At 37.7% G+C, this 24,590-nt stretch overlaps 1 protein-coding gene across 1 annotated transcript; it reads right to left on the bottom strand.

The window, feature by feature from the left end:
* Positions 1-66: 66 nt before the first annotated feature.
* Positions 67-19,037, bottom strand: LOC127847401 (MAM and LDL-receptor class A domain-containing protein 1-like). The gene is made up of 9 exons (XM_052379272.1): positions 18,871-19,037; positions 14,739-14,888; positions 14,331-14,416; positions 13,992-14,094; positions 12,306-12,470; positions 11,261-11,410; positions 9,847-9,937; positions 9,175-9,278; positions 67-417 (listed from the first exon to the last, which is right to left on the bottom strand). Exons 1-9 carry the CDS (start codon positions 18,947-18,949, stop codon positions 263-265), a joined length of 1,083 nt encoding a protein of 360 aa, XP_052235232.1. The 5' UTR covers positions 18,950-19,037; the 3' UTR covers positions 67-262.
* Between the last annotated feature and the right edge of the window lie 5,553 nt (positions 19,038-24,590).

Here is a 24,590-nt window from a genome sequence, read left to right as displayed (position 1 = left end):
CTTAATTACTTCTCAAGCATATAGTACATTTTATTGGGTCCACTTTTTGAAAGAAACACAGCTCACTAATTGTACATATTATTTTTATTAAAAGAAGTACAAATCAACGGTTTCGGTTTTGCTTAGAATACTAAATTTGAGAAACTTAAGTGACTGGAATAATGCTATTAGAGAATTTCAAAGTCTAGTTTCGTTGAAAGTGTACTCTCCCTTGTCATACTGCTCAGGTGACCCATATGGGTCTTCTCGCCAATAACGTCATCTATGACGTCAAAGTTGCGCATGCACCATCTTCAAGACTGACATCGTCCACAGCTACGATGCCACTGGCCACTGTGGCCTCGAACACAACGGAGGCGAGGTTGGAGGAAGCCGTAACATCAACGCAACCCTTCTCCCAGGCAGGGATCAGCGAGTCTAAACATAGAACGTACTTGGTATTACTGAGTAGTTATTTATTAGTTGAGCGACGAGGCTTAGAATGCTCGTGATCTGGTTCATGGCTTCAATATAAAAATCGAACGACATACTCAAGTTAAGAAAAAGTGTGTACTTTAAATAATTAGATTTTGTTGCCGCAACATGCCCCTGAAAGAATGCACATGTAAAAGATACCAAACATACCGGATACTATTCAAGAAACATTAACGTTGCGGCCTTGCATTTGCCGTTGTAGAAAAGACTCACTAAAATACACAATTTTCTTGACAGACCGATATTAGGCTATTAACTTAACGTTTTCCTGAATTATTAATGAGACATATTGTTTTCAATGTTTAATTGTGCAGGGAAATTCAACCAATCAAGCGACTCGTTTTCAAAGTGTCACCAATGCAGGCGGTTTGTGCTTTGCAATACATATTAAATGCATTTATTGTCGGTGTGTGATTGAATAAAGTGGTTATGCAGGTTTTGAAGGTGGTGCATGTTCAATGGTGCGGAAATCAAGATTTCCTCGTGCACAGACTTGTAGGCTTGGTCATTCGACAGGCAAGCAGGGTAGAGCGTTGACGTGATTTAAATCGTTGTATTTTTCTGCTCGACCACATTTAATTGTGAAATTTGATTTATTTTTGTACCGTTTTGGCATTTGCAATTTGTAAAATATGGACAGTCAGGACGAGAGGCGTGAACGCATCGCCGGCGAAGACAGAGCTGACAAATTAAATGGACACACGGAACGACCACGTGGTAGTGGTCAAGAAGGTAGGCCCTCGGGGGATAGGGAAGAATTGTTTGACGTGTTTGGTTTATTTAGAAGCTATTTTGATTCACAGTTGTCATCGTTAAAAAGGGATATTACAAGCCATAAAACTGTTGATAGAATTGAGGTGCCTGCTTTCAAGAGTTCCTCGTGTAAACATCAGTTCTTATTCAATGCTGAACTTTGCTCTTTGCTTCAATGCATATTGGAGAGCGATAGTCGTGTCTTTGCGAAAGAAAAGGCAAAAGAATGTTTAAAAAAAACTAACTTACAGAAATAAACTTGTCAGGTTGGCTGATTCTTCCCCCGGGGGCTGGGCCACTGTTGCTGAATATGAAAAACCAGTATTAGGGTCGGCTAGTGATGATGAAAAAAAAAAAAACAAAGCCGAGGCTAGAGCTGTCAAAAAACTGAAATCATATCCTTCTAATTCGTTGAATGTACGTTCTGTTTTCAATCGTTTGGCTGATCGACCATCTGCTTCCGCTTCCCCGGCTCCACCAGCGCAGGATCCTTTTGTTGGTCCTCTTTTCCCTTCTCGACCGATGGCTATGGGGGTGGAGCGCCAACAGTTTTTTCGGCCCTATCCAGCCAGAACCGGCGCCAACACCACGTGTTTCGCTTGTGGACGACAGGGCCATTTCCGGCGCGAGTGCGAGTGGGTTAACCGTTTCCAGGAAAACATCATGCCTAGACGTGAGACCGGAAATCCAAATAGAAAACCTACCCAATGATAAGTATATTGCTGGTTTAGACATTTCTGACATTGAGGCGCATTTTGAAGAAAAGTATCATTCATCACCTTCAACTGTAAAAGGTAGCTTAAAGAGACATGTACTTTTTTGGAAAAGCATCGGAGCCAACCCTGATATAATTGACTGTATTGTCGGCGGTTACAAATTACCATTTATAGAACTACCTGGAAAATGTGTATCTGCAAATAACCAATCAGCTTTAAAGCATATAGATTTTGTAAACGAGTCGGTGCAGGATATGTTAAATAATGGCTTTATTGTAGAATCAATAGAAATCCCTCATGTTGTAAGTCCATTAAGTGTAGCCGTGAATTCAGTCGGTAAGAAAAGGTTGATTTTAGATTTACGATTTGTTAAGAAATACATTTGGAAAGAAAAAATGACTTCGAAGACTGGACAACGGGAATTGAATATTTTGATCCGAATTGTTTTTGCTTCAAATTTGATTTGTCAAAAGGTTATTATCATTTGGACATATTTTCTGCACACCAGAATTATTTAGGATTTTCTTTAAATGGTAAATTCTATGTTTATACAGTGGTTCCATTTGGTTTGTCGTGCGCACCTTTTTGTTTTGTAAAGTGTCTTAGGGAGATCATTAAATACTGGCGTTTTAATGGCATACAAATTGTTATGTTTTTAGATGACGGTTGGGGTACTAATTCTAATATCGAAAATACAACACAAGACGCAAATTTTGTTCGAAATACATTACAAGAAGCTGGACTTGTGATCAATGAGAAAAAGTCAATATGGATACCAGTTCAGAGGCTAGAATGGGTAGGATTAATCTGGGATAGCCAAATGTTTTCTATCGAAATTCTTGATAGAAGAATGCTTGATTTTAGAAATACTCTTTTGGAGGTATTATCTTCCATGCCAATTGTTTCGGCTAGGGATTAAGCTAGATGTACGGTGAAAATTGTTTCTATGATGCCTGTTATAGGTAGTCTAGCAAGGTTAATGACTAGATTTCTTTATTCCGAAATCGCTTCTAGACAGTCATGGGATAGAGTTATAGCACTTGATCCAAATAGCTTTTGCATTTCTGAATTAAGATTTTGGTTAGATCGCATAGATGACATACAATCAAAACCTCTTAGTAAATGTACATGTGTCGAAGTTTTGAAAGTTCACAGTGATGCAAGTGGGTTTGCCTGTGGGGCTTACATTGTTGATAGGCCAGGTTTCATTTTTCATGATATATGGTCAAATGATGATTGCAATAAAAGTTCCACTTAGAGAAATTAAAGCAGTATTTCTAGCTTTACGGGCTTATGGGAATGTTTTAGGGGGGAAAACTGTAAAGTGGTTTCCTGACTCTCAATCATGTGTACAAGTGGTAAAGGTAGGAAGTTCTAATCTCGAGTTACATAATCGAGCTCTAAGCATTTTTAGTATTTGTTTGAAGATGAATATAGGACTAGAAATACAATGGGTTCCCAGAGAATTAAACTCCATTGCCGACAGTATAAGTAAAATTAACAATACAGATGAATGGGAAGTTTCACGAGTTTTCTTTGAGTATTTGAATGGCATCTGGGGTCCATTTTCGATTGATCGCTTTGCTACTTTTGAAAATAAAAAGACTTCGAGATATAATTCAAAATTCTATGATTTTGAAACGGAAGCAGTTGATTGTTTTATCCTGTTTTGGGGTGCCGATTTGAATTGGTTAGAACCACCTATTTATCTGGTAGAAAAAACAATTATGCACCTTATAGAATTCAACGCGCATGGCGTTTTGGTGGTACCCAGATGGCCTAGTGCAGCCTTTTGGCCATTCTTATTTGAGGCCGGAGATATACAAAAGCATTTTGTAAAGGATATTATTGTGTTCGACAAAGGTCAGAATATTTTTGTGAGTTAGAACCACTCTGTATTTAGCTAAAGGCGTTTTTTAAGTAAAGTTCTTGCTATTAGAATATCACTACAGTATATGTACGTTGTAATGTGAATCGGTGATATGAATGTTTTCGACAGTTTTGCTATACTTATGGTATTGTTTGGATATTTCACGTGTTTTTATTTGTATTTATGATTTAATGGATATTGTTTTGTATGTATGGCTATAAAGAATGTATAGAAACCATGTTTTGTGAATTTTTTGTTCGACTGGTACCGACTGGTGCTTACGAAGTCGTGTGCAGTACACGAGGAATGGAATGTTTGAAAAAAAGAAAGCAAATGATATATTTTTAAAAGGATGATACTTGCAAAAAAGAAAGCAAGGGTTAAAATAAACAATTTTTAAATTATAATACTTGCAAAAAAGAGAGCAAGGGTTATGTAACTTTAAAATGGAGATTACTTGCAAAAAATAGAGCAGGGAAAACTTTTTTTTATTACAGTAAGTCAATTTACAGTATTTATGTATGTTTTTGTTGGACATGATTTATACATTTGACAGATGCCTTTAAGATGGGTCGCTGGATCAACAGAGAATGTCTTCCATCAGAATTGCAAAAGTCGCAAGAAATTCTGCAGGATTTGGTCAAACCATCAAAGTCAGATAACACTTACAAACAGTATAATACTTAATTTTAACCCTTTGCATGCTGGGAAATTTGTCGTCTGCTAAAATGTCGTCTGCTGAATTTCTAAAATTAGCATTTATTTCGATTTTTTTCAAAGAATATTATCAGAATAGCAAACAGTTTGGATCCTGATGAGACGCCACGTTCTGTGGCGTCTCATCAGGATCCAAACTGTTTGCAAAGGCCTTCAAAATTCGGTTCCCGCACTGAAAGGGTTAAAGCATATAGTGCATGGTGTAGAAAGTACGACTTTAATCCTTTGCCATCTACGGATTATCATGTCAGCCTGTTCTTGGTTTCACTTAAAAATTCTTGTCCGTCTGCTTCAAAAATTAACGCGATTGTATATGGTATTTCATGGGCTCATAAAATTGCGGGATTTTGTGATCCTTGCGATTCTGATCTGGTTACTTTTGCTAAAAATGGATTAATAAGGTCAAATCCAAAACCACCAGTTCAGAAATGCGCGATAACTATAGAGGATATGAAAAAGATTGTTAAACGTTTTGGAAACTCTGATTCTTTATTAGATTTGAGATTCGTCACAATGTGTTTGGTATGTTTTCAGGTTTTTTGAGATCTAGCGAATTGGTTTCTTTAAAAAGATGCGATATAACATTTTTTGAGGATTGTGCTAAAATTAACATTTTAAGAGTAAAACGGATCAATTGTGCAAGGGCGAACAGGTGACAATATGTAAAACTATTTCAGATTTATACCCTGTCTATTACTTGCCAAAAAATATCTTTGAAGCAACTACATGTATTCCCGATACTTCAAAAGATTTTTTGTTTAGGAACATAAAACATTGTAAGAAAATGCATAAAGACGTTTTAGTTGGCTCAAAGCAGATGAGTTACAGTAGAGCACGAGAAATCTTACGCGACAAACTTCGTGATATTGGACTTAATCCTAATGTTTACGGTTTGCATTCATTTCGGTCAGGGGAAGCAACTGCTGCTGCAAATAGCGGTGTGGCTGATAGATTGTTAAATCAAAGTACTGGCAGTACTGGTGTGACGATGCTTTTGAAGAGGATGGATATAAAACATCAATTTAAGTTTATCTATATCACCACAATTGTGTATGTTGATACGAACATTTGGGTACGATAAAAAATTTGGGTGCGAAAATTTTGGGTACGAAAAAAAATTTGGTACGAAAAAAAAATTGCGTACGAAACATTTTTGGTACGAAAAAAAGTTTAGGGGTACGGGGAAGTAGTACCCGTGGGTAACTTGACCCATTGAGCGAAACTGGGAGGCGGGTCACATTCTTGTTCATTAAGTATGGCAATACATTCATGATGATTCTCGAAAGTAGGTATGAGCACATAGCCGGACCATGTGAGCTCAATCGTATTAGCACTTGACTATCCGAGTTCGCCCACGAACATATGGATAAGTTAACTAATAGCGAAATGACCTTATACATGTAAATGCTGAAATCTAACAATCGAACGAAATATCAAACATGGTATGTTTACTTAGGTGGTTGTATAATTTACGTTAGAATATCGTATTCAATATGTAAATTTTAAATGATTGTGCCCGCACTTGAGTTTGTTGCCTTGTTTGAGTCTATACGCGCCTAGGCTGCACCCAGTGTGTGTATTTGTGTTTTTCCAAGGTAATGAGTTACCTCCGCGCTGAGGCCGCATAATGTTGGGACCGGAGTGTGTCCAGCACTCCTACCCAATAAGATTAGATTGACGACAGTTGGGACGAATGTTGAATGATTTGTGCAATTTCCAGCTATTTGTTTTATACTGAAATACTTTTCAATTTTTTATATGGTCATATGCTGCGGGGGGGGGGGGGGGGGGGGGGGATGAGATTTTCCGGAAAAAAAACTGTCAGGAATGGTGACCACAAAACATACAAAATATAACATTGCGCCGGGAGCGGGAATCGAACCGGTGTCGTAAAGGTGAAAAAGCAAACGTCCTTACCACTGCGCTAGCGGGACGGACAATTACGCAAAGAAATGTTGTTTTATCTATATATATCATAGCAGTGCAGCGTTTACAATTTGCAGGTTCGAAATCGTTCGCATACTTTAGTTTTGTGATCACGTAAAAAGTTAATTTTACATGTTTTTATTCGCAATTTATTTACTAAATCGAGAACGAATATTGCAATTTGCAGCTATTTGTTTTGTACTGAAATACTTTTTATTTTTTTATATGGTCAAATGCTGCGGGTTGGGGGGGATGAGATTTTCCGGAAAAAAAACAACTGGCAGGAATGGTGACCACAAAACATACAAATTATAACTTTGCGCCGGGAGCGGGAATCGAACCGGTGTCGTAAAGGTGAAAAAGCGAACGTCCTTACCACTGCGCTAGCGGGACGGACAATTACGATAAGATGTTGTTTTATCTATATATATCATAGCAGTGCAGCGTTTACAATTTGCAGGTTCGAAATCGTTCGCATTCTTTAGTTTTGTGATCACGTAAAAAGTTAATTTTACATGTTTTTATTCGCAATTTATTTACTAAATCGAGAACAAATATCAAACAAAATAGAGAAAATATATAGTTGTTTCATTGGTCCACAAAAATAAAATGGATGTAAAATTACTAATTTGAAATTAACGTTCTGATACACTTATTGAATCTGTTTCCCCAGGATATGCTGTTCTATTAATATTTACCTTTATCAACGAACGACAACTCTGCTAGGAGAATGTTATCAATGAAAATCAACGAGCAATCTCCTACGCAGTGGCGAATGCCAAGGGAAGTAACTGAAAAATCGAGTTATCTCAATCGGACTGGCTCGGTCTTTTACATAGGTCGCCATTGTGAAGAATTTTTTTACTGGTTATCAAACCTTGGACGCTGCTGTTCCAGCATCGTCAAAAAGCATGAGCGGTGGAAAACTGATAATGCAAAGGATCGATACGTGAGAGATTCGGAAGGAAACACAAAAAATGTTTCTTCTCATATGGCTTTGTAAATATATGTGGTACTTGATGTTGGAAATTGAAAATTTTACATCATATTTTGCCCCGTTTTTTTTCTGTCGATAAAATACACTGCTTGTCATGACACCTAAACAAATGTGTTTGTTTTTATTATAAATGGTCAGATGATAAATACTTTATGTATGTCATAAAATGTAATGGAATATGAAACATAAATGTATTTATTATCGGTGTGTGATTGAAAGTGGTTATACAGGTTTTGAAGGTGGTGCATGTTCAATGGTGCGGAAATCAAGATTTCCTCGTGCACAGATTTGTATGTTTGGTCATTCGACAGGCAAGCAGGGTAGAGCGTTGACGTGATTTAAATCGTTTTATTTTTCATGCTCTGGTTTGTTTAAAGGTTAATATTATGCTTTATGTGTTTCAGTGAGTTTTATGAGAGCAGAAGGATGACTTGAGATAGAAAGGGGCATTGGTTCCGGACATTAACGAGTATACTTGTTATACTCAATTTTTCTCAGTTCTATGTATAATGACACTTATTTGCCATTCATACTTTATGGCATTTTTTTTGGGAACCAGTGTTTGTGCGTGTGTTTCAAGAAATAAAATACCCTGCTTGTCATGACACGTAAACAAATGTGTTTGTTTTTTAACCAGGTTTTCCGAAGGAAAAAACTGGTTATTAGATTGGCGAATGCGGGCGGGCTGGCTGGCGGGCTGGCTGGCTGGCTGGCGGGCTGGCGGGCTGGCGGAATAAGCTTGTCCGGGCCATAACTATGTCGTTCATTGTCAGATTTTAAAATCATTTGGCACATTTGTTCACCATCATTGGACGGTGTGTCGCGCGAAATAATTACGTCGATATCTCCAAGGTCAAGGTCACACTTTGAGTTCAAAGGTCAAAAATGGCCATAAATGAGCTTGTCCGAGCCATAACTATGTCGTTCATCGTCAGATTTTAAAATCATTTGGCACATTTGTTCACCATCATTGGACGGTGTGTCGCGCGAAATAATTACGTCGATATCTCCAAGGTCAAGGTCACACTTTGAGTTCAAAGGTCGAAAATGGCCATAAATGAGCTTGTCCTGGCCATAACTATGTCATTCATTGTGAGATTTTAAAATCATTTGGCACATTTGTTCACCATCATGGGACGGTGTGTCCCACGAAAGAATCACGTCAATATCTCCAATGTCAAGGTCGCCACGACTATAAATAGATTTAAAAAAAAAAAAAACAACTTACAAACGGGGTTAATTTTTTTTGGTCATTTCAAAAGTTCAGTTTGAGTTTTCTCCCTTTATCAGATATTTTTTTCACAATGAAAACCTGGTTTTGTGACAATTTTGTCCCTTGTATTATAAATGGTTAGATGATAAATACTTTTATGTTTGTCATAAAATTAAATGGAATATAAAACATAACCGTTATTAACTCATATGATCGTTGCTTTCAATACTTAATTCAAAGAGTAATTTAACCTGAAGTTGGATTTCATTGGTCATTAGTTACCTAATAAATATTCAATAATTCATTTTCCAGAATGAAGTTATATAATGTAACAACCGTCGCGCAGAGATTTGACGGGAACCAGCAAAACTGGATAAATTGTATGTGAGAGCAAGGAACGACGACTCTGCGTGGAGATTGATAATGTTACATCAAGGGTTTTCTCCCGTGAATTATAAGAATTAATTACGTATTTTACCGTCATCACAGCAAATGAATGCACTGTTACCTTTTGTCTTCCTGAAAGATGGAATCCCTTGGACCCACTGAACCGTGAAATAAACCTTCAGGGTCTGAGGGCCTTCTCCGTTTATGTTGTACCAGAACGTAACCCTTAACGAGCAAATTAAATAGACAACTGATTAAGAGTCAAACACAAACGAACATTTGTGACTAATATTGTTCGAAAATAAAGGACATTTGAAATATACGAAGGAAATAAGTTGGTACAAAAATAATGTATATTTTAAATTGTATCGTTTTTTAAATGTGTCATACGACATTAAATTGGACGAGCTCCTCTAATTTGTGCTGTAACTAATCGTGTACCGTACTTGGTAGAACCATGTCTTTCGTCGTATGTATAAATACGACGCAATATAGAGATGTTTCATTATGAAGTAAATGAAATTATTAATAAAACATGTACTTACAAACTATTCGAACAAGAAATGCGCAAATATGTTATACTGTTAACAAAATATGTATACTTTAACACTGAAATTATAGCAGTTTTAATGCAGGACTAATATGTTATGTTATGCCGACATGATTTGACTATATTTCAACAAAATTAACGACCGGATATATATCGCAATACTGTTTTATGCGATATAAATATTCAAAACAATTATGATTTTACTGAATTATATGAACTACTTTTTTCCGAATACGAACTAACCTCTGTTGGTTTTTCGTCGAGCTGAAGGACGGAGAGTAAAGCTTCGCTTTCTCGATTTGAGAGGTCAGTGCGACAGCGGCCATATACGACCCTGAAAAGGGTATCTTCAACCATTAACATTCAAGTATATTCTGAAATATTTTTGTAAATTGTAAATAGTATAATAGCAAATACGACAATTCTTGTATTGAGCTGTTGATATCACGCCATCGGCCGTGTACAGTGAGCTCTGTGGAGAGGGTTTTCTGTTTCTTTCAGAAATACGTTGATATCTCTCGATTAAAAAACTATTTCACAACCATAATCATATGAATAAATCCAAAGGGGCAATTTTTTCAAAGCCAAAAATGCTTCATGATTGTTCTGGCATTCTAAATTCACATTTTAAAACGCAGCTTTTACGATCATCTCCGGACATATTAGTCGAATACGCGCGATTATGGACAGCTCCAAAGACACGTACATTCGTCGACAGCTTTCGGAGAGCCAGCGAAATGTTAACAAACAAACGCTCTCACGGACGAGACTAACAGGTAATAAACGCTTATAAGTGTTAACATGACTTCAACCATTGTATCCTAAGTCATTTTAAACGTGTATTTTTCGAAATATGCGTTTGTTTTCAAAACAAGGATATTGTTTTACATATGCAACATTTTAACCCATGTATGCCCAGTGGACTCTCCCATCCTTCAAAATTGGATCAATTTATTTCCAAAATTAGGGGTGTCAAGTATAGTTATTTCTATATTTAGAATATTTCATAAAGTAATTCATTTAAGCAAACAGCGCAGACCCAGATGAGACGCCGCATTATGCGGCGTCTCATCTGGGTCTACGCTGTTTGCAATGTCCTTTTTTCAGGACGCTAGGCATGAACGGGTTAAAGTTATTCCATAAACACAATTACTTAGGTGAAACTACGCAACATTGCATATATATGAATATATGAAGGGCACATTTTAACTGGTATGTTTTTTGTTTTGTTAAAAAAAAGAAAGATAATATAAAAGCACAAAGTATTTTTGTTTTTATCCGCTGTTGTTGTACTCTAATTGATATCAAACATGCGTTTTAATTAAGTTCAAAAATAAAGACAAAAAAACAAATTATAACTATAATACTTAATATAAATCACGTTTTAACTCTGTATTAACCTTGAACTCACAAATATTTTGTCATAAACCTGTACATTTCGAAACAATAACGTCTAAACTATAATTATATTGAAATAACATCACAAGGTACTGGTATATTTGTTGCATATAAACAAATAACTATCAACATGTACACACTAACGTTTTTATAATTATAAAGTTTATGTTTCAATGCTTTTAAACTCGCCAGGAAATCTAGAAAAAATAACATTAATCAAACTTCATTCTTTCGATTTATGCAAGTCTTAAAAACGTACTTCCTAATCCATTGCGGTCCACAGTCGTTCCGGTATTGTTTGAAATTGTCCAGGATTGTTTTCGGGAGAATCCGAAGTCGTTTTCGCCGTCATAGTTCGTGTAGCCGCAACTGTCTTCTGTCTCAAAACTGCATGACACGTTGTTTGGGGCTGGTGATTGAACACAAAATCAAGAACAAATTCAACACTACATGCATTATTTCTATAAGAAAACTACGATACAATTTAACCCATTTATGCCTAGAAAAAAAGACTTGGCAAACAGCGTAGACCCAGATGAGACGCCGCATGATGCGGCGTCTCATCTGGGTCTGCGTCGTTTGCTTAAAGGAATTTCTGTAAGAAATATTCTAAATATAGAAATTAATATACTAGACATCCCTAATTTTGGAAATAAATTGATCCAATTTAGAAGGATGGGAGAGTCCGCTAGGCGTAAATGGTTTTTTTTTAAATGATGAAACGATAATGCTGATAAGAATATCTAAGCAAATAAAAAACGAAAAAGCAATATAAACGTTCATTGCCCATAAAAAAAACAGCATAATTTCTGAAGTAACAGGTACGATACAATTGAAACGGTTAAAATAGTATGATGCTAGTGCTCATAGCCATTTAACAATTAAAAAACGAAACAACGGCAGCAAGGTGTGAAGGTAAATTAAATCTAAAAATACAGAGTGCATCATTTATATAACAATATAAACTATAATGCTAGTAGATCTAAGCGAGAAACAGCGAAAACGAAGACAGTACACAAAGGCATTTCAATTTAAAACAAATACATCATAATAAATAACATCATTTGTCATATTAAATATAGAAATAATGAAATTCAATAAACATGATCTTTTAAGACATTTTCTATTTCCATTAGTTTTGATATGAATGCACTTGACCTATTGCCTAAAATACACACATTATAACACTACACATAACGTATAATTGGCTAACATTCAAGCTATAAATGAACATCTTAAACAATAATGTGAATGTGAACTTTATTCCCGCATACGTAATTATTCTTATATTGAAATGTCCTTACTTTCCAATGTCGTCGATCCGATACAAGACCGCCCGTAGGATATTGTGACGTCATCAAGCGCCAAGTAGCTTCTTCCGTTTCCAGCGACCCCACCGATAAAAGTTACGTCAATGGGACCTTTCACTATGGCGTCAAGACAAATGGATGTCCAGTTTTCATCGGTATCTAAGGGGTTTTGTGATAAGAAATAAATGTGTCATTGGATAGTTATATATATTAGAAATTTACTTTTTGAAGTAAGAGAAAAATATATAATTGGATTTTGATAGCAATACAATTTTGCTACAATATGTATGCATTAAAAGACGAAGTACATTTGTTTAAGTCCTGATAAGCTGTTTGTTATGTTCTGTTCTACACCTAGTTTTATCACTTGAGACGATTATAAACCCTCTCCTAGTTGTCTACACGTGTAAGGCCACTGAAGAGCAGTTTTTTCATAAATATAAAATAATTCGTCATGTCGCAGCGGCCATTTTACCTTTTCATTAGTTTTCCTTGGGCAAGCCTGGTCGATTTACAGAAATTACTTCACATACTTATGTCATTAACCGACCATTTGAGTCGCGTTCTGAGAAAATCTAGGCATAATGCATGTGCGTAAAGTGTTGTCCCAGATTAGCCTGTGCAGTTCCGCACAGGCTAATTAGGAACGACACTTTCGCCTAAACTTGATTTTCGGTAAGGAGGGACTTCCTTGAAACTAAAAATACCATAAAAGCGTAAAGTGTCGTCCCTGATGAGCCTGTGCGGACTGCACAGGCTAATCTGGGATGACACTTTACGCACATGCATTAAGCCCAGTTTTCTCAGAACGCGATTCATTTAATCGGAGGTTAGGAGAGAATGGTTTTGAAAAAAAGCAGCAGGGCATGGATTCAAATCTTATTTAGTGTATTCGTCGCTGTCGTTCTCAAACCTCGTAGCTCCAAAATTTTCAATTTTTGTTTTCGTCTTTTCCGAATATATATAGTCTGGCGCGTGTTTTGTGCTATATCTCGTAGCTCTACGCCCATCAGAGCCCTTGAAAAAGCCACGTGACGAAATGTTGTAGCTTGATTGTTGGCTTTTTTCCGGCGAAAAGTCGTAGCGACGTCATTTCACCTATAGGTAAGCCTTTTCGTTTGGAACAAATTTGACAAAAACGTTTTTATATTTGCAGCTACGAGATTTCTTATCAGGACGAATTGTCGTACCTCATAAAAATAACAAAACTGTGGTGACAAAATATCGTAGCTACCATTTCTGAATATCAGTATGACTTATCGGTTTGATTTACGCATTTTGTAGCTACGAGGTTTGAGAACGACAGCGACGAATATATCGAAGTTAATGCGGCCCTTGCGCGCCTGAGGCTGCATTATGTCCAAGACATCCCAACAGACATACGAAATTTGGTAAGAAGATTAAATTACACGATCAGTTCCATATATTAAGCTTCCTTCTGAAAGACAACGCATATTCCAGGTTGATGTAAGTTTGTGCTGGGTGGTGGGGCGCGGAAGGGGGATTAGTGTGGGGAGGGTGTTTTTGAGTGGGTTGTTGGGGGGGGGGGTGAGTTTCCGTTTGAATTGTGACCAGCAACTTTATTCACATGCGTCAGCAGTGGCTATTGAACATGGTCGCTTATTAGGGAAGTGTAAACGATCTTCGTTGACACGCGCCTATAGCGTACGTTTGGCTTACCAGTGAAGCTATGAGCCCAATCGCCACGGCTGCTTCCAGTTATGTTGACTGTCAAGGACATGGGGTTATGGCCAGTACGATATTGTAAGTTAACTGAGAACACCTGATAAAGATATGCAAGATATTGATAACTGTGATATAATGACTATAATAAAAATGATAATAAAATGATAATTATAATAATAATAATAAAAATAATAAAACAAATAAATAATAATAATAATAATAATAATAATAATAATAATAATAATAATAATAATAATAATAAACAAATAAATAATAATAATGGTAATGAAAATAATAATCATAACGAAAATGACACACACGATACCCTTTTACCTGATTATACGGGAAGTACTGTGTCCCTGTGGTTAGAGCTGCCATGTCGCCCGGATGTCCAGAACTCTCAAGATTCAACACCCAATCTAAAAAGAACTGTCATAATCATCATCATCATCATCATCATCATCATCATCATCATCATCATCATCATCATCATCATCATCATCATCATCATCATCATCATCATCATCATCATCATCATCATCATCATCATCATCATCATCATCATCATCACCATCATCATCATCAGCAGCAGCAGCAGCACCATCATCATCATCAGCAGCATCACAGACTTCATCATCATCGTCATTATTATCATCATCATCAGCCGCATCATCATCAGCAGCATGCTATCGCTAATACTATCGCTATTACTAGCCAAATACTGTCCTTGTATTATCCTACCGGAAACATGGATAGAATGGTTCGTATCCGGTCTAGTGCCGACGTGGTCACTTTCGGTCATCTGGTATCGAGCCCATGAAATCGGGTATCCCGGCACGTTTCTATAGCTGCACCAGTCTAGCTCGAACGTGCATTTCTGACCACCATTGACTGAAATATTCGTCAATAAAATAAAATAAATGCACAAACCTTTGTGAATAGTTAATCCTTTATTTACAGCTTTCGCACGTTATTAAATACTTAAACATAAACGTTAGTTAAGCTTAGAGAAATGCGGTTCAGTGTAACAAAACCCGAGCAATTTAATTCAACTAGTAATAATGAATGTTTGGTAGCAACCAGTTGACGTGATTAACACCATGCATACAAACCCAGTAATACATAACATTAAATATCAAAGCGCTGAAGGCACTGAAGTTGTTCGCTATTGCAAAATCTTAGAAGCAACTCATTTTCAAAATTATGTTATAGCTTTTAATCGCAAGTTTGACATGAACACAACCCATTCAAATTTATGAAGAGTGTGTCTAAACGCACAGGTCGAGATGTAAGTGCACTGTTTATCCTCATATTTGTGCAATAGAGATAACTTAGACAAAATTAAAACAACCTGTCTCGTTTTTGACGTTCTGAAAGCATTAAGAAATATTATGAAAACGGTATATTGAGAACCAGTTAATATAAAATACAATTTGCAATCACCATCATATTAAATGAATATAGTTGGAATATCGAATCACACTAATAATACAATTTCATGATTAAAATTCCCTTTACAAAACTTGTTTTGACACCATATACAATTCAAAATTAACAATGCGATAATTGATGTAACTAAATAAAAAATAAATCTGCGAGCAGTACTTTTTACTTACGAATTAGGTAGTCATAAAGACAGCGCTGTTTTACCCTTACTTTGTTGTTGATGCCTTTCTTGTTACCCTAGTTGTTCACACGGTGTCAACCTGTCTCTTACCTTGACATCGGTATAGAACACTCGTGCGCTTTTTCGGCATAGCTGTTTTATCCAGCTTTTCACGTTAAATGACCTCTATATAACGCCAGCAGGCACGAATGAATACATTCGAATATTTTATAGGCTGATTCGAGAGAAATCCCCTGAAATTTGGCTGCATCACTGTGTCTGTGCGCAGCGTAAAGGATGTTACACTGTTCAAGGTACGGAATTCCGGACTACTCTCTGCATATTCAAACGACACATAGACACAAATTGTGGCCGAGTTACAACTACGATTTAAAATCCATCTCGCAGAATTTCAGGGTCTGTACTCGGTCACGAAATCATCCGGGGAAGACATAATTGACTATCGATAAACATATTTTTGCTTTGAAGATGAGAAAAAAAAAACACTACCGAAAGAGTATAGTGTCACGTCAAGAGAAGAGTTTAATTGTTTAACAACACATGTTTGCCGCACTCGGTCATTACGTCTTGAAATCGTTCCTGAACGCCTGAATAGGCTACCCTTATTTGCCAGGTTGCTGTATTTGCTTTTTTAAAATTCAATTTTATATCGAAATGCATTGTGCGAAAATATGCCATTTTCAACTCGCAATGAGATTATAAAAGACCCGCGTCATGCGAAAATGGCTATTATGCCATATGCGCCCATCAAAACTATAGCCAGCCCAGTCTGCGCATGTCTCGGTCTGGTCTGAAGATACATAATGCATACAACCTTGAGTCATTTTATAGCGGACAGCATCGCCTCTGTCCAGACTTCGCAAATTCACAGGCCGAACTTGAGCTACGCTGGCCAAAACGCAATGAGACCCATTTTCGCATGACGCGGCTATTAATGTGTGATTTGAACGTTTCGAAAGAAAACTGAGTGTTAAATATTAACATACGATATATTTCGATGGTGAAGAAATAAACTCATAATAAGCTATGTGAGGAAACACATGTTTTGATGCCCCGTAGTATAATTTGTATCTGCTAACACTTATGTGTGGTTTTACTATAATAACACACATTTCATGTAATGAATATTCGACTAACAAGTGAAAACAAACACACAATAGTTTAACTTTTATTTTCAATTTAATTATTTAGAAACGAAAATTTCAAATTTTATTTCAAAGTCAGCATTTTCGCGTCTCATGTTCAACGTTTTATAAATGGAGAACTGTGCATATAAACAAGCTTAACCTCATACTTTTGTGTTGTTTTCGCCCGTGCAATTGAGAATACATGAGATATCTTCGCTACCTGTTGAGAACAAAAAACCGTTTCCCAGACATATCAACTCTAACCTCGCTGTAGTAGCAAGCACTATCAACCAGGTTACGCAACAGACGTCTGATAGTGTATTGGAATCTCGATATGGGCTACCTACACAAGGGCGATATATCGTATTAAATATATCGTGCGTCGCCGCGACTGTTGCGCAAAATATCGTGCGTCGCCGCGACTGTCGAGAAAAATATCGTGCGTCGCCGCGACTGTCGCGAAAAATATCGTGTGTCGCCCTTGATGAAAGAAGGGCGAGATTATAGATGGCACTATCCGGATTCCGTAATATGATGATCAGCAGTAGTTTTATTTTCCCGCATCTATTAATAGCCTCAGATTATGAATGCCCTGTGCTGAGCAAAAATACCATTTTAATCATTCATAAACATTCTCTTTCGCGACACGTATAATTCTAACAGTTTTTAAAATTCTTTTCTATATACACTCCGTTAAAAATATTCCATTTAACGCGATCTTCACACTATGTTTCCATTTGTGAATGAATATAGTTGAAGAACTCAAACCTCTGTCATAAAGTATTCAACTCTTTCTCGACGCGGATGCGGCAGATGCAGCAGATGCAGCAGTAATCAGTTTTAGCGCAGATAAAAAAACTGGCTTGAAACGCGTGATATTAACCTTATTTGATCGCAGGCGAACAACTAAAAACAACGCATTTTCGCTTGCTTAATGAGTATTGTTAAATGTAAAGTATTTTTATGGCAAACGCTCATCAAAAGAATTCCACTTTGTAAATAATATCGTAAAATGCATTGTATTACGCTCATCAAATGTTAGTGTTATGTATGTGAGAAAACCTATAATAATATTATAGAATATAATATAATAATATAACAATTTATAAAATGATAAAAAAGATAACTCTTAATCTCTTTTGAAAAAATGTTTTCCAAAACATTCGCACCTATGCGGAATTCATTCAAGACAGTTATTTCGTGTAAAACCTGAACATATCACAGCTGAGACGGCGTCGGGAAAATGAAATACCCGGTAATCGCGATGTATGGTTATAATTTACTGTGCACGTGCGTCAATACAGTTTATTATAAGAGAAAATGATATTTGTACATCTAATTTCTCGAAATTCAGTTGTTAAGTTGACAATAGATTTGTGGACTGGTTTCCGTCAATTACTTTTTCTATACCGAAGTCTACGATATTGAAACATAAAACCGCGGGATGCGCAAATACTGTATGGTCGTAAGGTAATCATTAAAACGAAATATAAATACAAAGTGGCTTACGGTGTGAAAATATCAGCTAATCCTTCACGAAAAACACGAAAACGACGCCATCTTGGAAGTAAGTTCCAACTAACCTCACTTAAACCCGGTAAGCTCCCACATACGCATGTCCCCTGGGTCGCATTCGATTATTTCGAAGAATTATAAAAACATACGAGTGTTTAAGAAACTTATTCGCATATTTTTCGCAGATGCATGAAAGCTGTAATTTAATGCAATTACTAACAAAAACCATAATAGTTGAAGAAGATAAACATTACATAACGCAGTTAAATAAACAAAGTTTGTGTTCCCCGGGATTCCAATAAATGTCTTTTATTTGCAAAATTTAACGCGCAACCACTGCGCAAATTGTTCTTTTCATACGAACGGCGTATTTTACACGGTACGTTAGTAATACACGTATTTCATGTTCAAATTATCGATATGTAGCGTAACAAATGCTTTATTCTTTACCGATTTACTAACATTTGTCAGACGCGCGATTATGCTTGTTTGAAAATAATGCATACATTCTCTTTTTGGAATATCTTACGTTCTTAATTTTGCCAAAGTGTGAAAATGTACATTTATTACGAAATTTAAACAATATAGTCAGGTAATTACTTACGAATAAATCCGGTTGAAACACCTAAGCATAAGAGGTAAAGCGTCGCCAATAAGGATCTGTCCATAAACATGTCCGCCATATTAAAATGTTGAAATCGTTGCCCATGATGTTCCTATTTCGGATCCAATACATGTGCACTTGAATTGCATTCCCTTATCAGATAAAGAAGTCATTGTATGTAGATAAAGTATGCATACCGACGTGTATTTATGTCCGTTAACTTTATCATCACATATAGCAGTCGCACTGTCCGTCTATACGTCTGAACGAGTTTCCGGATGTCTGTCCAAAACACCTGTCTCAGCAATAACTTAGCCATATATATTAGTGGATTTTAAAATAGCACGACAACAATGTAAACCATCATAGGACGGTGTGTCGTGTGCAACACCAGTATATCTACCTCAAAAGGCAATGCCAATCTTAAAGGTCAAAGGGCAAGTTTTCAATTAAACAGCTAAGCAGTTTCTGTGTCCGCCAAAAGTTTGCCTTGTATTGATGAATTTTAACCCATTTATGCCTAGCGTCTAGAAAAAAGGCATTGGAAACAGCGTAGATTCAGATGAGACGCCGCATGATGCATCTGAGTCTGCGCTGTTTGCTTTAAGGAATTTCTGTAAGAAATATTCTTAATATAGAAATAAATATACTAGACATAACTTATTTTGGAAATAAATTGATCCAATTTAGAAGGATGGAAGAGTCCACTAGGCATAAATGGGTTAAAATTGCTTGTCCTTCATGACCACTATCTGAAAAAGACTTGTCGCCTGTAGCATCCGTTGTCCTTCCTTTAATATTAGCTTCGGGACAGATACAAATATATATGCGTTTCAGACACATGTGTTAACCTTAAGCCCAAGTCTCACTATTGCCGGTAGAGCCCCGGGCCATCCCGGTTTGCTAACGCCGGTCGACCGGCGAGAACCGGGATGAAATTCGTAGACATTTTTTAACGCGGTCACGCTATTTCCCGGTGCCGCCCCGGTTGAAGCCGGTCAACAGCCCGGCAGATTCCCGGTCAACCCTGGACTGGCTACGGTTTATCCTGTTGAAGCCCCGGCAGAGCCCCGGTTGTCGCCGGTAATGCCCCGGTTGAGCCCCGGTGAAAGCCGGCAGCGTCCCGGCAGAGCCCCGGCAGAGCTCCGGTATACCGTAACTCCACCGGCACTCACCGGGGCTATACCGCATCAGACCCCGTCAGAGCTACGGCAACGCCCCCGGTTTAACCCCGGTCGTCGCCGGTATTGCCCCGGCGGAGCCCCGGTGAATGCCGGTGGCGTCCCGGCAGAGCGCCGGTTTACTTATGTACCGTAGCTATACCGGGACTCTGCCGGCATTCACCGGGGCTCCACCGGGGCGTTGCCGTAGCTCTGCCGGGGTCTGTATGGGCCCCGGTGGAGCTACGGTGCCGTCCCGGTTGTTCCCGGTGCCGTCCCGGTTGTTCCCGGTGCCACGCCGGTCGTTGCCGGTCCTTCCCGGTGACTCCCGGAGGTATTAAACATTTTAATACTTTCCCGGTGGAGCCCCGGCTGTCCCCGGTCGTCCCCAGGTTCATCCCGGTGAGGCCCCGGTTCATCCCGGTAGATGCCGGATCACGCATCGGAGCTCCGCCGACATCATAGTGAGACTGGGCCTTTAGAAAATACTTCTAGACTTAGTCGTATTTTCAGAATCTTTTGTAAGGATGACTTTCTGACAATATAGCACAGTGTAGACGTGTTATACAATACACTTTCAATGAAACGGCACGAGTTGAGGCGCTCTCTGGTTAAGAAGAATGCAACTTGGGCCCGTATTCACCCAACAATTCTTAGACTTAAGTCTAAAAACAGGGGCGTAGGTAATGGGGAGGCAGGGGCGGGGGGCGGCTTCCCAATATTTCGGCTAGTCGTCGTTATATAAATAAAACGTTGAATCCCCAAAAATCGCCGCCCAAAAACCAGTATTATTGTAATCACGCGCCGTCAGTGCAGAAGCCATGTGTCCCCTCTCTGTTTGCTCCGAGGTTGCCAATAGGGATGTGTCAATATCTCTTGTTAGTTGTCATGAACCAGGGTCCTGTGTAAATGTCATTATGTTATTTGATTAAAATCATTTAAACAATATCATATATGTAATTGTTAAATGTTCAAAATGAGTATTCCTAATCAGCCTCGAAATTTTGCTTTTCCTAAGCGTACATTCGGTAAGAAAAAGCCAGAAGAGCGTTCATTCCAATCTAGTTGGTTTGATTTGTTCACATTTAATTTGCGACCGTTCTTACCTTTAATGAACCTAACGTCGATTTGAATACAAACGAAATTTAGAAAAAAAAAACAACACAACATACAAATAATACTCGTATTGCTGCTTAATAATGTTTTTCTTTTTATTATTATCATTAATATTTAACACACAATTTATTACATTAACAATGTTATTCTTTTCAGAGCCGGGACCTTGCATCTCTACATGGCGGCCAAGAGGACGGGCAAGATCGGCAACACGAAGTGGACGGCAGCTTCATCAGTGGCGGCTTCTCCAACTGGAAACAGGTTCCCGTGTAGTCCTGGAAGCACGACGACAGCGAGTGCCACAAGGAGGCGGTCGAGCGACTGGTGACGCTTTCCGCCACTACGCGTGACGTGGGTGAGAAGCTGTCAGCGGGGCACGCTAAGGAGAAGGCCGACAACCGGAAGCAGCACACGGTTCCTCGCCCGCCAGGTCATCGCGCTACGTGGGCATGACGACGATGAGGGAAACTTCATGCAGCTGCTACAACACCACGGTTGCGTGTTGTAAATGTTAATGTTATTTTTTCTCATATCACTTGTTAAACTCCATCATTAAAATACATAAACATTTACTTTATTTTATGTTTTAATTAGCACCAGTTTTTGGAAAGAAAAAAATAACTATTGAGATTTCTGGGTCGTCGTCGGCGACATTGGACAAACTGATTTCATGACAAACTGAGAGTGAGACAAAAATCGAGCATTAATTTCAACATGAAAGTTCCCCCAAAACGCACCATTTTAATTGTAATTGTAAAAGTTTTCGGAAGCACGGGAGAGGACAACCCTTTCGAACAAACCCCTTTATGTTCCCAGTACAGAAACTGGACCGCCTCCCCAATGTTTGGAGGTTATCTACGCCCCTGAAGAATAAAGAATATTCTTTGAATTGATATATTCAAATATTGCTTGAATTTTGAGTCAGACTTGGCATTAAACATCTCTATCTATATCATTCTTCATGTACGACATTTTGTTAATGACATAATCACCAGCGGACGCCTGTATATATTCAAACACTGAACACATTTTCTTGGTTCCAAGCCTATTCTTTATTCTTAAGTCTTAGGATGGGTTGGTAAATACGGACCCAGGTCGATTCAGACGCGTTTTAAGTTGTCGTATACGCCAAACCGTCATAATTGCACTTAACTGTAATGTGCTGACCGTCTTAATTATCTTAAAGAAACCTCGCCTTCAAAACGCGTGTGAAAGATCCAGGACGACTAATTAGCGCGCCGATGCAATAATAACGACATAAAGTGCCGTCCTTTGGTAATCGATACGAATTATCTTTCTCCCGTTGCAACCTACGCCCAACAAGGCCCTTTAACGTTTACAGACTCAGAAGACATTGTTAAGCGTTCAATGTATGATATCAGTTCACAAATCTCCGAAGGGAAATAGTAACTTAAGTTTAACTATAGTAACAATTAAAGATCAAACTTTCTCTAACAACAAAATAAGTTTTTCTTACTAAGTGAAACCATTTAATTGTTTAAGATTTACCTGTTCTAAATAAATCAAATCTATTTATAAAAAACAACACATCAGCATCAGCACACAATATCATGTTGTTGTTTTCTTAACAAAAAACTGACTTTGTTAGGGCCCTGATCGGTAAATGTAGAGACATATATGATAAAATATATTTATGATTCACCCACTCTCTTCCGACTAGAATAACATAGAAAGATTACAATGAATAGACTCATCACCACAATCACCACAATTGTGTATGTTGGTACGAAAAAAAAATTTGGTACAAAACTTTTGCGAAAAAAATTTGGGTATGAAAACAAATTTGGGTACGAAAAAATATTTGGGAACAAAAAAATTGGGACCGAAAAAAAATTGGGTACGGACAAAAAATTGGGTACGAAACATTTTAGGTACGGAAAAAAAATTGGGGGAACGGGAAAGTAGTACCTGTGGGGAACTTGACCCACACTCGCACATTTTCGGCCCTTTCCGTCAAACATCAGATAAGTTCCTCGAAGGCAATAGTATGAATACACATTTCGGAAGCGGTAATGCGGTCCTACCTACGCGCGTCAAAATGTAAGCGAAATATGTACACAAGTCTGTCAGGAATGATTGAATTTACGAAGAAAATCGTGTATTGGTGTAAGTTTTTTGAAGAAATGTGCAGAAAATATATTAAACAAGAGCTGTGTTTGTGAAACACAATGCCCCCTGCTGCGCAGCTTTTAAGCCATATATTTTACCTTTGACCTTGAAGGATGACCTTGACCTTTCACCACTCAAAATGTGCAGCTCCATGACATACACATGCATGCCGAATATGGAGTTGCTATCTTAAATATTGCAAAATTTGACCTTTGACCTTGACCTTGAAGGATGACCTTGACCTTTCACCAAACAATATGTGCAGCTCTATGAGATACGCATGCACGCCAATATTGAAAAAGTTATGGCCAATGTTAAAGTTTTTGGACAGACAGACAGACGCTTTATATTTGACATTTGACCTTGAAGGATAACCTTCACCTACACCTTTCACAACTGAAAATGTGCAGCTCCATGAGATGCACATGTATGCCAAATATCAAGTTGCTATGTTTAATATTAAAAAAGTTATGGCCATTAAAGTTTTCGGACGGACGGACAGACTGACACACTGACTGACTGACTGACTGACAGTTCAACTGATATAGGCCACCCTACCGGGGGCATAAAAAGCAATGGCGATATTTTTCTCAGCCATATTATTGTTAATAGTTTGATATTACAAAATGACAGTGAAAGTAGAACTGTCAAAAATGACAACCTGCCAACGTGTTGTTTTTGCTGGCATGAGAGGGCGATTACACTCAATGTGTTCACATTTTGACCATAGGCTTTGTCAATGACCTTCATAGTATGGGTAGCTTTGATATTATTTATTGCTATCATGTAACTGCATGATTGTGTATATGTTTACAATACACAAAGCATAAATAATGATATAAATATACTGATTGAGCTTATAATAATCTGAAAACTATAGCCAGGTCAATTAAGGACTTAAAATACAATTTTGTGTCCTGATTTCATGAAGAAATGACCATGCATGTCCTAGATTTCAAATTCAAGGCCCTGGTGTGACACATTGGTAGCATTACCGTTAAACTGTTACCATGCTTATGAAATTTGTTTTTATTGAACTATCTAAGGAAATCTAAATCAGGCACTGACTTTTCTTGTTTTAATACAGTCATAGATCAGTTGTGGCCTCTGGGTAATGACCAATTTTTGCTTACTTGTCACACCCTTAAAACTTTCCACACGTCTATAATAGCAAATCTGGATTTAGGTGATCTTCAATGGTACATTTAAACTTTAGCTCTGTTACAAGAGTGCTGGTAAAGTCCAGTCACATATTTAAATCTAGGCCATGTCAAAATCAAAGTATCAAAGACAAATGAAAGATGCGTTCATTAA

This window comes from Dreissena polymorpha, chromosome 10 (genome assembly GCF_020536995.1).
Source record: "Dreissena polymorpha isolate Duluth1 chromosome 10, UMN_Dpol_1.0, whole genome shotgun sequence".
NCBI classification, from domain to species: domain Eukaryota; kingdom Metazoa; phylum Mollusca; class Bivalvia; order Myida; family Dreissenidae; genus Dreissena; species Dreissena polymorpha.
Note: the sequence above shows the minus strand (reverse complement) of the source record. Positions and strands in the feature narration are given on the sequence as shown.